A 14,413-nucleotide genomic window follows, 5' to 3' on the forward strand; every position below is an offset into this window, starting at 1 on the left:
AAGGAACTATCCTTTTGATTTCCATTAACCATCATCCCTTAGCTAACAAATTAGTACTTTTCCACATTGGATGGAAATTTGAGAAATACTGAAGGTAGCAAAGACATAACTTATTCCAGGTGGTGAGCTTAAATATCCATCCCCAAGATTGGTTCAGCACCACTCTTGCTGCAACATCTCCTCAGGGCAGTGACCTATGGCCAACCAATTCCAGCTGCTTCGCCAATACCTTTCTAGCCATCATATGTTCAGAATTGGGGATGTTTACTAGTGATTGCAGTATTCACTTTCCTTTGCAACTACCATGCCTACTGAGTATTCTGTGATGTGACTTGCCCTCTGGCTCCCCACAAACTTTCTTTTACCATTTACAAGGCACAAATATGATGGGATACTCTCCACCTTCCTGAGTGTAGTTCCTGGAGTGCACTGTGAGCACGGCATGCCATCAAAGGCAAAATCGTTCACTTGACAGGCATTTTAACAGCTCCATCACTGATGTACCTTGACTCCAGTATGTACACTTGCAAAAAAAAATCTTTGCCAGTCTGCTAAGGCTGCTGTGACAGCAGCTCCTAAATGTGCAAAATATATTGTCTAGAAGGGATGGGAAACAGCATGGTACTGCCACCTCCTGCAAGATCCCTCCAAGACTCACACCATTCTGGCCTGCGAACAAAGCATACTGTTAACAAATTCTGAGAACTGACCTCAAGGAATACCTTCAATGTACCATCTGCCATGGTTCATGAAGGCAGCAAACCACCAGTTTCTCAGATTAAGTAAGTTCTGAAGACAGCATCATGTTGAGAATTTTAAAAAAATAGATTGTAACAGAAGTTAAACTTTGAGTTCATTCAGAATCTGCATCTAATTTCAGGACATTGATAATTCAATGAGCAACAGTACAGCCACCAGTAAACCACCCGTGACCTTGCGACTCGTTGTACCAGCCAGCCAGTGTGGATCTCTGATTGGAAAAGGAGGCTCCAAAATCAAAGAAATTCGCGAGGTCAGCATTTCCGTTCATTCAATACTCTTCTTGACTGTAGTTGATCTTGTTAGAGTGTGTTGTGTGATGTGAAACTCCGTCCCAAAATAACATGTTTGTTAGTGTGCAAAACCGGCAATGGAGTCCCAATTTCCAGAACAGATGGTCATTGCTGATCACCTGAGTTGCCCTAACATCTGATCTGACCCACTAGTGATGATAGTGAAGTTGATTTTTCTTTTTGCTGGCTCTTTGGAATCTAGCTTTTGAAATGAAGCATAATCTATATTGATTGAAATTGCAAAAATACAATTTATGAACACAATTTGTTAGGTTTGAATTATTATTGTACTGAAATACCTTGTGCTGAATTTAATTTTTCACCATTTAAACATTCACATTAAATTATTGACCACTATTTTAATAGTTAAGATAATTTATTTCAATGCTGAATAAGATTATAATCTGATATTGCTGTTCTTGCCATATTTATTTCATTTTGTATAGGCATCTTGAGGTACACATACTAATTGAAATGTTATCTATTCATAATGCAGCCAAATTTCATTAAATGGTTTCATTAAACAGACCTACCAATTTATTGTACCACAGAGGACATTTTCCTGCCTTTAGCACAACACCTGGGTATACACAGATGTTTTGTTTTTGCTTTCCAGTCAACAGGGGCTCAAGTCCAGGTGGCAGGGGACATGCTGCCTAATTCCACTGAACGAGCTGTGACAATCTCCGGGATGCCAGATGCAATCATCCAATGTGTGAAGCAAATATGTGTGGTGATGCTGGAGGTAGAGTATAAGGCGAGCATCAAGAGCAGAGAGTTCTAAGGAGGAAGTGATGGCAACTCTCTGTTATTTAACTTCATTGGGAATTGGCAAAAGGGATGGTTGTACCTTATAAGATCAAGTTTAACTTTGTAATGTGAGTCAGTTCTGGAGCCAGATATTTAAGATCACAAATGCTATTCAGTTTTGAAGTGTTAGCATCATTTTTTTTTGTTTGATTCTTCTTTTGATGTCCTTTGTTTAACTGGAAATACCTTAAAACAAACAGATACAGTATCTACAATCTGGACCATTCCTTTTTTTTTAAACTCTAATCAGAGTTTTCACCTTTTTCCTATTTAAATTCAACAGCTAAATATATGAATAGTTGAATAAATTAAAAATGCACAGCAGAACTCTTAACATTAACATCTTTAGTCAACATTCCATTTCACTAATTGCATTATCAATAGAAAATTTGTCTCAAATTTGCACAAATAATCATTGCAAATAATTATTTGTTTGCTGGTTTTTAGAAGCTAAAGCCAGTCACTTGGAGATTAAGAAGTAGACTGTTGTTTTACTTGATATTATTCATCATGCAAATTCTTTCTTGATTTATCGAAGAGAAGTTGCATTTACAGTTATGAGCAAAAGGTTAGATTAGAGAATTTTTCAGTGGAACAGCCACCGAAATGTCCTCAGGTTTTTCGGGGGGGGGGGGGGGGGGGGACTTAAAAGATTTGAATGACACAATTCCATATTCATAGTTTTGTTAGCTTCTAACTATCCTGTGCAAAGACAGACAGAATTTGATTTGGTCCTTTTCAAAGTCTACAAAATATAATAGATGCATGTGAGTGCATTCATAAAATGTGAATCAACTGACGACTTAACCAGTGGTTCCAGTTGTCTGTTATACTCTTATCATTTACGCTGAGATGAAGCTCTTGTGAAAGTTAGGTTGTTGCAATGTAATATTGTAAACTAAACACCATTTATCAAGAAACGTACAAACATGCAACCTATAGAAATATTTCTAGCATCCTAGTAACTAGGTGGCTTTAGCAAGTAAGTAACAAAAAAAAAAGAAACTGGAAACTCTCAGCAAGCATGGTGAAAGCATAAGAGTTTTGGCCAGATCGTTTTCAACCCTTAACTGCTCTTAGCTTTTGCAGCCATTCATCTCCCAATGACTTCAAGACCTTGTCGCCACAGAGGCAGAAGTCTAGAACATGTTGATGCAGACACAATGCAGCTAACCAATGTTTGCAGATCCAGCAGTGGAATCTGGCCCAACGTTTCATGTCATTGATTTTCTATGACCTTTTCCGATGAAAATGTTAACCATGTTCCTTTTTTTCAGAATTTAGGGATCTGCAGTATTTTATTTTTAATCAGGGAAACTTTTCTTAGGCAGTGTATCATTCCAACATTTTCCCCCAAATGCAGTGGGTGGTGGTATTATGTAATCCTTTGGTCCTACTTAAAAAAAACATAAGAATGAAATATTAATATAACAAAACACAAAGTTATAGTGGTGTTCTCCATCTTGGGCTCTTTCTGGAACTGCAAACACAACCATTGTTAGGTTTCTGGCTAACTATAGAAAATTAACAATCATCATAACACTGAAGTACTTAAGCTAAAACAAGTACCAGGTAGATAATGTAAAGGGTTGGGTTGGAGGTTGGTTGGTTACCTATTTCATCATCTCCCTCAGAATACATATTGTATGGGCTTACGGGCCTGTAAAAGCGAAATAGATTCAGCTCATGCCGTCAGTTATCTTAAAACCAGGACAAGCTAATGTAATATGAGTGAAAAGTGAGAAATCTTCTGTAGGTAAAAAAGATTATAACCAGAAAGGTGGGCAGATGAAATTTGTTCACTTTACCTTACCTTTCAGCTTCACGTGTCCTGAATGAGGGTCCTTCTAATCCAGGTTGTTACTTGAAGATTAAGCTAAAATCAACTATGTTTGCATTGTGTGAATGGTTTTTCCCATTTTTAGTAATCTCCCATCAATTAATTTTGAATTAATTATCATGGATATATTGCTGATATTGACTAAATTGCTTTATTGTCTGGAAATGGAGCAGTGTTTGGAGATGGGGATTTCTTTTAAAATTAAAACTTATTGAAATGCCTCTGCCATTGTTCCACTAAGTAATTGAAGTAAAGAACTACAAATGTGAAATGAATCTACTAAAGGCGGCTGGAGAGGTAAGGTTTTGTAGATTAAAATCTAGAGGCCTTCAAATAAATTCATTATTTTGGAATTTTTAACCATCTGACTTAATTATTGAGAATTTTCAATTACATATTCTGTTTCACAACTATGAAGTTTTTTTTTGATATTTTCAATTATTTTGTCAACCTGTTAATTGTCCCAATTGTAAAAATGATTAGAAGGTTGTCATTTATCCAGTTGGCAAAGGGTATCCAATTAAATGGGATTTGTCAAAGCATAGTCTAGTTCTTGATTCTTGACAATGTCTTGAACATATGTAATTGATAAAACAGTATTAAGTAATAGTGACTGGATAGTGATTGAGAACTCTATTGCTTAAATCATTACTGTAACTGACTCACCTGGTGTTACATGGATTAAAGTAGATAAGTGTACAATTTCCCTAATTCAGAAATGGAAGGATATTACCATCTCCTTTAAGTTCCTACATAAAGTGATGCAGACTCAGTCACAACTTGATTCCTAGTGGATGTGTTTACAAAGACCACCATGCCCTCAGTTGCATGTGCATTTGTCATAATGCATCAGATAGGTATTCTGTTGAACTCTTGACATAATAAAAGATGAGGTGGCAAATGAACCACATTCACAGTTGCTTGTATCCTTTGCAAGATCAAGAAATGTATGATGACCATTAAAATAGATTTGATCCAGTGTAATGCTTCTGTATGCCTCACTGTTGGAAGAGCATCTCTGTTACTGCAATTTCTTTTCCTCTTGTTTGCGCACCACTTGACATCCTCTCTAAGCATGCAAGTTAATACGAAAAGATTGTTAGTCTTTGAAAGCCCACTAGTAGTCAGATTGACAGTACCTACAACATTCTATATAAACTTTACATTTGCTAAGATGACTTTTCAAAAAAAATTTAAATAATGAGCTTCCTTTTGTGTAGCAAGCTTGACCTGTTTTTTCCATGGTCTTGGCTTAACTCCACGTAGTTTCCCAAATTTCTTATTAATTAGTTCTCTGCTTTTAAGGTGCATTGTTGTAACTTGATAATAGTAGTTAAAACATCTATAACTGAGTCAAAGTTATTGAGGAGGAGGTGGTATGCAAGAGACCATTTCAAATTATTTTGTTGCATACATGTAGGAACAAAAGCAGGAGGACATCGAACAGCAATGAATTTCTATGTATTATTGAAATAATTGATTCTGAAGTTCTTATTAACAGTGTGATTTTCTGATGCATTTGTTTTGAATAAATTTATTCTGTTAATATGGGATGTGGTAATTGTAAAAATGTTTGCTATTGTATTTTCTCATGTTTTATGATTTGAATTTGCCTTTTTTTTCCAGAGTTGAACCTGTTCTAACGCTGTTTCTAACATGCTTTCCCTGTCCCTCCTAGTCCCCACCGAAAGGTGCCACCATTCCCTACCGCCCAAAGCCCGCCTCTGCCCCCGTCATTTTTGCAGGTGGCCAGGTAAGAGCAGATCCCCTCTCGGCCTCTGCAGCCAACCTCAGCCTCTTACTGCAGCACCAGCCACTGCCTGTTAGTGCATTCAGGTTTCTCATCTTCACTTGCATGTTGTTTCCTAATGGCCACTGAACTGTGTCAGATATTGCTTAGAAGAGCGCGTGTGTTAGTGTGTGTGTGTATGCGTGTGTACATGTGCGCGCCTTCCTATCCTCCCACTTGAGTGCATACACATTGATGTGTGATAATATTGAATAGCTCCAGATCATCCTAAATATGCACCTTGTCTCAGCAAAGATTTTGCCTACAATCTGAGTAAATGTCACATGGTTGAAACCTGAAACCTTTTCTGACCATTTTTGTATTTTATTTTTAATAGACTTATAGTACTATTGTTTTAAACTAATTCAGGATAAGCTTATAGTCACTTCATGATTTGTCACTGCATAACTGGATAGTCCAGTCTTGAGATTTTCCAGCTATTCAGCAGTAATAAGTGATTATTGTGATATTAGTGCTGAAGCACAATGGAACCTTTCTGATGGTGACTGCAATATTTTGCCCTCTGAGTAATGGGTAATTCAAGAAAATATTAATATAGTAGTATTTTCACAGTGGTCAGTGTCAGTTCAAACTTGCAATTTCGTGACTAAGACTGTTAATCCAGTGGTAAATTTCTTTCTAAAATTGTCTCAATCCAGTTATAAATTTATAACCCCAAATCATGTGTAGCATCAATAATTTTTCTCCCTGTTACAACAAAAGAAGGAAGCAGGTTTCTGCAGTACTTTAGAAAAGCACAGCGGTGCCTACTACAGTACTTTGTAGCCCTTAGATTGTTTGCCACCAAATGCTGGGGCTTTGGTTTGTGGCTGCAATTACGAGGTGGTTATGTTTAGATGTTTTTATTAAATGCGATGCTGTATGAATGTTTGATGTACCCCATCGCTATAACAGTGCCCAATGCAAACTGGAGGGATGGCAGCACATCTTCAGCCTGAGTACATTGAAACCCTTAGAACATAGATGATATTGAATTCAAAAATGTTTCTGTTTGCCGGTCAGGATTGAACCCAGGTAACTAGAGCTGAGAGGCAGTAACTCTACTAGCTGAGTCAGTATGCAGCCCCTTATTTGTATTTATATCTTGCTCTGAAGACTCATAGTCTATTATGCCTGTGCTTGGCGATCTGAATTCCCTCCCTGACAAGATTTCAAAATCTTTACCTATGCATATAAAACCCTCCATAGATTTTCGCTCATTGTCAAACTTATTCACTCCTCCTTATGCACTTGGTCGTGCATTCAGCTGCCAAGATCGTAAGCTGTTGAATTTTCTTGCTTAAGATTCACCTACCTCTTCCTGTTGGTTTAAAGCATTCCTTAAAGTCTATCTTAATATCTCTCACTGTGGCTTGTTAAACATTTAATACCTCTGCTAAGTGCCATACTATTTGCCATTAGATTGAATACATTATATAAACTGTTAATGAATTGGCATTAATTATATTTGCCAGACTTGTTCTCAATAGCTGCTTAAAAAATTTTGCTACATAAGCATGCTTGTTATTGCAGCAAATTTGCAGTAATAGCCTGTTATGCAGTATTAATGTTTGTACAGTGTGAATTTTGCATTTATTTGAGTAATGAAGTAACAATTTTGATCAGTGCTGTTATAATATGATCACCCCAGCAACTATATTGTTGGAAATCTTTGCTATGACATCCTATTCCCTATAGGCCTTTTAAACTATCGGCCTGTATTTTCTTTGACACCCACAAAAACATAGAACAGCACAGGAACAGGCCCTTCAGCCCACGAAATGTGCCAAAAACAATGCTGAATTAAACTAAATCTTTTCTGCCTGTACATGATTCATATTCCTCCATTCCTTGCCTATTCATGTATCTTTCTAACAGCTTCTTAAATGCCCCTGTCACACCTGCTTCCACCATCACCCCTAGGAGCTCATTCCAGGCATCTACCGCTGAGTTTTTAAAAAAAAAAATTGCCACAAACATCCTTAAACTTCCTGCCCCCCAACCTTAAATGCATGTCCTCTAGTATTTGACATTTCTACCCTGGAAAAAAGGTTCTAATTGTGTACCCTATCTCTGCCTCTCATAACTTTATAAATTTCTACCAGGTCTTCCTTCAGCCTCTGACGCTCAAGAAAACAACTTAAATTTGTCCAACCTCTCCTTTTAGGTCATACCCTCTAATCCAGGCAGCATCCTGGTAACCCTCTTCTGCACCCTTTCCAAAGCTTTCACATCTTGCCTGTAATGGAGCAACCAGAATTGCACATAATACTCCAAGTGCAGCCTAACAAAAGTTTTGTATAGCTGCAACGTGATTTCTTTACTCTTGTAATCAGTGTCCCAACCATTGAAGGCAAGCAATAAAGGTTGTAGCCGTCCCTCCATTGACCATTTTCATGGGTCCTCTGCTTTAAAATTCAGTTGTACCTGAGACATTGGGTACCACTGAATCAGCCTTTCCTTTTTGCACGGCACATCAAAAGAGCTGGTAAGTTTTTGAGTCTGCAGGGGTGGGTGCAAACACATGGGTTTGTAAGAGGAGTTGGGGTGATGGTCCGATTGCTGCAGTTGGTACTCAAGGGGGACTGTCGATTGTTTGGTTCAAGGGTATCACATTAAGGAAATTAACAGCTGGGGCAGAAGGATCAGTGAGTGGGAGAGTTAATACTGTTGGGGACATTGATAAGTAAATGCAACCTGCCTAAGACTGATTTCAGCTGGACATGCTCAAGGAAAGCCCTCTGAAATTGTGCAGCTGCAGAGCAAGCAGTGTAGTGAAAACATGAGACATTAAGTTGAGTATGTCCGATGCAGGTATGGTTTCAAAGCCATCTGAACTAACTTCTCCCAAAGAATTGTTCAAAGAATGATGGTGTGTGCAGCTGATGCAGAAAACTGCTGACTTGTGTAAGTGTGGTTAGCAACATATGGTACCTGGTCAGATTTCTGAAAATTCAGAAACCTTTGTAATCTCATTTCACTCTGGAGGAGAAAATTGCTTTAAATCCATTTAGCACTGGTGTGGTGGGTGGGAGGGTGTGGGAGAACACCACAGCAACAAATTTCTATGTCACTAAAACTGCATTTAGAATAGCAACAGAATCTCTGTGATATGGGCAATTTCTTAATGTCAGTATGTACTTTGTGTGTTATCAGAGTTTATTCATTGTTCTGCAAAATCAGAAAACTAGTGGTTTTAAAAACTAATGTGATGCCTTTGGGGTGAATGGATATTTGCAAGACATGGCTTAGTTGTGTGCAATACATCTGTTAACATGTTGGAACTTAACCAATAAATACTGATGTCCAATTGGCTAATGGCTTCAAATAACACTCTAGTGCTTTATTGTGCAATTAAAGCTACCACTGAAATTGTTGCTTTCTAAATTAAACTAAGTGTTAGGTAATCAGTTGTATCTGCAGATGTCATTTCATCCTGCACTTTGTTGACAGTTCCAAATCCCTATTAGTAACATTCCTATAGTTTTTGCATGATTTCCTTCGTATTATTAGACAACACCTTTGCTGAGATAACATGCATTCCAATGTACAGAAATTAGATGCAGGTTAGGTGCTTGCAGTGGTGTAAATTGTGGATCACTTTTTTTGGATGAGGAGCTTCAAAAGAGGATTGTTTTTTTTCTTTCACTTTTTCAGGCCTATACAATTCAGGGACAGTATGCCATTCCACACCCAGATGTGAGTTTTTCCCCCTTTCTTACCCTAATTATGAGCTCCAATGGAAAATGAAATGCATGATGTATATTATTAATGAATATTAATAAAATGTTTTATTATGATTTCACTTGTACAGTTACCAATGTATTTGTAATCTCTGGTAATTGTTTTTAACTGACCACTTTGTTATATTGTAATGTTTACAAATGTATTTGATGGAAAATAAGTGCCTCACTCTCGCAGTCCTCATGGCTGGATCAAATTAATAGTGAAGTCATATCTGATGCTTGATGTGTAGTGGTCCAAATACTTAAGAATAAAGAATGTTTTTGAACAGTTGTGTAACCATTTTTCATAGGTTACACAAACTTGTAAACTCTTTAAGCTGATTTAGTTCCTAACTGTACCTGCTTCACATCCATTTCCTTCTGGTGAGCTAAATTCTATTGCTCCCAATTAACATTATTCATTGAGCTGGCATCTGCATTTTGTCATGGAAGGTTTCACTCTTATACCACATGTAGCTTTAGAAATACTTCTAATGCTCTCCTGAGAGGCTTGGTCCTGACTTCCCTTTGTTTTAGATTTGACCCCACCAGTGAAAAAAATTACTCTCTCAAATCCTTTCAAAATTTTAATTATCTGATTCAAATTGCCTCTGTGTATATTCTTGGGATTGCAAGACCAGCTATGCAATTGCTCCTTATAATAGAACACTTGGAACCTGGTTAATATTTTGAATCTTTGTTCAGCTGCTTCAACCCTAATTTTTCTATGATGTGCTGCCCAGAAATGAACACATTACTCCATATCTTGCCTGGCCAGGGCTTTGCATAGGCTTACCAAAAATTCCTTCCCTGTATATTCAGCCCTCTAATTATAATGAATTGTTGACCTTTTAGCCTTATGGGTTTTATTTTGTTCCACCTGTTTAGGAAATCTTCCTAACACATCACACAAGCTCTTAAATCTCTTTGGACTGTTCTTATCTTTACAATATTACTTAGATTTATCTCCATTTGGTCCAAAATGGATGACCTTACATTGTCTCACTGATTTCCTAACCTAGTCCTTTACTTACCTTTAAATTCGATGAAATTTCATTTTAGCAAACACACTCAAGTGAAATTTTGTGGGCCACCTTCTGGACATAAGAATACATTAACGGGCACTAAAGGCATTCACTGCAAGTTATTTCCTCAAAAAAAAATTAATTAGTCTTAGTTAAAGGTTATTGTGGATGTTTAGAATTGACTTTTGCAAGATCAGGAATGCCATCAAAAAGCATTCTCTTGAAATCGCATTGCAAGTTCTAGCAAGGCATTCCATTGTGATTTCTTTAAAATAGGATCATTCGTGAGAAGGTTGATAGAATTGCTGAATACCAGCATTCTGCCAACTGCACCCACAGCAAAAAAAAATATACATTGCAATCAGCAGAGTGTATTGTATCTGTATTTGCAGCTCAGTGAGAATTACTTTTCCACGTCTTGGTGGATTGAATTGCTGGCTTTGCATCCTTGTGCAGTTCTTGGCATTTGTGGCAAAGGCCAGACACTTCATTCTCTGTCCCTCCAACTGAGTGAAAAAACTGTTGCAAGATCTCAAATAAAAATTTTTAGAGTTTGAATATAGCATTAAGTTAAATAGAATATGTAAAGTGCACAACTCCAGCAATTTTTGTGACTTAGTGTTCATCTGATTTCTCCATTTTCTATCAGAGGTATCTCAGTCCATTATCTTAACATTATAAGTAGAACCAAAATAGGCCATTTGGCCCCTTTTGCCATTTCCCTGTATTAACCTTGTATCCCTTGATTCAGTTAATATCCAAAAATCAATCTGTTGTGAATATATACAATGGCTAAGCCTACGCAGCCCTCTAGGGTAGAGAATTTCAAAGATTCACTACAGGTATGAAGAAATTCCTTCTTATTTGTAGTTCTAAATGATTTGCATATTATGTTGAGACTCTGACACCCTCATTCTGGACCCTCAGCCAGGGGAACATCATCCCTGCATCAATCTGATCAAGCTGTGTTAGAGCTTGTCTTTCAATGAGATCACCTCTCATTCTTCCTACCTTTTTGGATTTTTCATATTGTACTGTCAAAATAGTGAAGCATCCATTTAAAGAATGGAAAGCAAACTCTGCATGTCATCCAAGTATCCACAGGCTAATCAATTTTTGTGGCCATCTCTTGTAAGTTCCCTGCAAGTGCAGTAAGAATTTTTACCATTTAATTTCACTGTAGTGTTTATATTTTTCCCTAAAATGTAAACATCTGGTAGATTCCAAGGTGTTGAAATGGATATATTTCAATCAAATTCAAATTGCATTGACACCATACTTCAGATTTCCATTAGATAATCCAAACTAATTGGAATTCTAGCTGTTAATGTTTTCTTGAACACCCCTTCTCATACTCCAAGTCTTGCCATATGTACTTATGTCAAATGTCTTCAGCATTTGAGGTGTAGAAATGGAGTTACTTCAAGCCATTAAAGCAATTGATATTCCAAAATCCAGTAAGCACTTTGAGCCTGTTATTCTTTAACAGTTGTTTCAGAAGGTGACAGAAGCTTACAAGACCCTTACTGGATGTTTAGTGTCAGTTATATATTTCAATGTGGAATCCATTCCTTTCTCTTCTGGTTCTCTGGTAACGATATGTTACTCTGCTATGATCACTATTGTGTTTGTTGAAGAGTGGCTGTAAGACACCCATCAACAAACCTAGCTGTCCAGTTTGATTCTGACTACACGGTAAAATAAACATGCCATTAATCTATGTTAAAAATTGCTCCATGCATTATGGGTTTGAGTTTTACTGCTGCCTAAACCGCACATGCTGCCACAATAAACAAAGAAGTTGTTTGATGCCAACAATGTCGGAAGCTCTAATCTTCCACCTGCACTTGCAACCGGTTCCTTCAGTTTCTCAGTCAAACAGCAAGGCAGGGTGTCTCATGCTATTGGAGCATCTCAACTCTGACACTGGCCATCTTGCTCCACAGGATGCGTGCCTCTTGTCGGCTGACTATAAAGCGGCGTTGGCATCAACATTGTGGAGAAGTCCGCAGCTTGCTCACCCATCCTCCCAGCTGAAGGAATCTGCATGGAGACCAGAGTCCTTGAGAGAAAAAATGGAATTAAAAAACTGTAATGAAGATTCAGGAACTTGGGGTATGTTTAAGTCCCAAAAGAGGCTGACTCTTCTGTCTCTTGTCACATGGGTACCTATAGGTCTCAGATGGGGCACCAGATGAAGCCAGGCTTGCTGACATCTACTTCCAGAGGGAGCTCAGCAACTTTTTTTTTTGCTAACTCTCAGCTGAGATTGGGCCTTTCCTTCCTCTTGTTTGCTAGGAGAATTTCCCAGTGGCGTACAGCGATTTTTCATATTTTAATATTGGGAGACATTAAGGAAAGGTGACACACCAGGCACAGAAAATGTAATTTCAAAGAAAAAAAAGTATCTTATTTTCCATCAAATTGAGTGTTTGCCATGTTACTGCATGGTTCATTGTTGACTGACTTTTTTTTTGTTTCTAAGAGTAGTGTTTGTGTTATTGTAAAGTAATCAGTTAGTTCTAATTTCCCCTCCTACCCTCAGCAGTTGACCAAGCTTCATCAGTTGGCTATGCAGCATACCCCCTTTACTCCCCTTGGGCAGACCACCCCTGGTTTCCCTGGTACGTACCCACAGTGCCCTATTCAGCTCCTTTTCTTGGCACCTCTGTTTTTCTCTTTTCTCTCTCTATTGTTTCTTTTTTTAAAAAAAATGGAATGGATATATGCTCATTGCTTCAGGATTTAATCTAAGTTTAATTAACAAATTTGTAAAGCAAAATTAATTTTTAGCATTCTGTTTTTAACCTGCTTTTGACTGAATGGAGGTGAATGTGTAGTTTGGATGTGGATCAGTTTCTCATGGTATTTTGTTGTTATTAATCCAACAGCGATTCTGCTCTTTTTCATATCTGTACAGTAAACAATCTTTAATTAAAATAATTGCTATAGATTAAACTGCAGCAAATAGCAGAAAATTTAAGGACTAGTTTTGCTTGAACAAATAATTTGAAAAGAAGAAAATGCTTTGCTGCTTCACCAAAGGGTATAATTTTTTGAATATATAAACAAAAATTGAATGGCCATTGTGGAAGTGTGTGTGTGATCTGATGGTAATTTATAATCTAAAGCAACTGCAGTTGTTTCCAATGATTTTCACAAAGGTCTTTCAAACTTGACTGATGCACTTTTGCTATCTTAAAAGCAGAAAAACTAGGTACAAGAATAAGAGAATGAGTCAGACTTGTTTAGTGGGGCAATCCCAAAATAGAAACAGTATTTGAAAGGTTTCGTAGTATCATATCACCATGACAAGATATGGCTAATTTGTTTGTACTTTGACAATTGCCCATAATAAGATTCTTATTTATGTACAATCTTAAGCATTGTTGTGGGTTTTGCAGTCAGTGGCCAAGTAACAGCAAATGCAGTCAACATCCAACAAAGTTGCAAAAACTTCTCTGATGCGAGTTGCTGTCATTTTAAAGGGATTCCTGGTATTCATAATATTATCAAATCAGCTCAGATCGATATAATTACATCACTGAGATCAAACCAAGAAGGCGCTATCTCTCTTTTTAACTAATATCTTAGGCATGTTATAGATGATAAATAAAGATTAGAAAATGCATATAATTACATGGAAGTTAATGTATTTTACATTTTTAAAAATGATTTAATATCCATTATATTTTTAAAATGTTCACATAATAGAATTTACTCATGATTAATCTCTCGAATACAGTTTGCTAAGCAGTAATTGTTGTTAAGTTTCTGTTAGTCCTCAAGCATCAAAGTTGCTTATTCTCAGGATATTTTACATGGAAACTAGTTGATAAATATGAGTTCTTTTAAGTTCAACTCGTTTTTCATGTTTGCAGCAGAGAAGGTAGTAAGGTACACAAGGGCTGAATCAGTGACAGCAACGATATGATATCTGCATTAAAGTATATATGAATGGAAATTTTAAAGTTTCACTTTTGAATTACAGTTAGCACTGACTTTTTTTTGCCATTACTGCAAAATCCAGTCTATTTTAATTTATTCCAGAAGTAAGATGAAAACTGCAATCATGATCATCTGCACAAAGACATCGTTGTCATTTTTGCTTGCTCTGGATTTGTATCTCTGTGTCCAAAGGGAAAAGGTTGCATGTTGAATTTGGAAATTAG

General features: G+C 37.1%; 1 protein-coding gene across 18 annotated transcripts in view; it reads left to right on the forward strand.

Moving 5' to 3' along the window:
* Window positions 1–14,413, forward strand: part of pcbp3 (poly(rC) binding protein 3) — a 108,123-nt gene that overhangs the window by 78,089 nt on the left and 15,621 nt on the right. For 5 of the 18 annotated variants that reach the window (XM_052010131.1, XM_052009990.1, XM_052009937.1 and 2 more), the window contains 5 exons: window positions 881–1,012; window positions 1,669–1,809; window positions 5,381–5,524; window positions 9,149–9,190; window positions 12,188–12,356. In XM_052010131.1, the coding sequence (XP_051866091.1) occupies window positions 881–1,012; window positions 1,669–1,809; window positions 5,381–5,524; window positions 9,149–9,190; window positions 12,188–12,356 (628 nt within the window). Of the gene's footprint in view, window positions 1–880; window positions 1,013–1,668; window positions 1,810–5,380; window positions 5,525–9,148; window positions 9,191–12,187; window positions 12,357–12,786; window positions 12,866–14,413 lie in introns of all 18 variants that reach the window. The other 13 variants (XM_052010138.1, XM_052010048.1, XM_052010057.1 and 10 more) reach the window with 12 other exon arrangements.

The sequence above is a fragment of the Pristis pectinata genome, chromosome 1 (genome assembly GCF_009764475.1).
Source record: "Pristis pectinata isolate sPriPec2 chromosome 1, sPriPec2.1.pri, whole genome shotgun sequence".
Lineage (NCBI taxonomy): Eukaryota > Metazoa > Chordata > Chondrichthyes > Rhinopristiformes > Pristidae > Pristis > Pristis pectinata.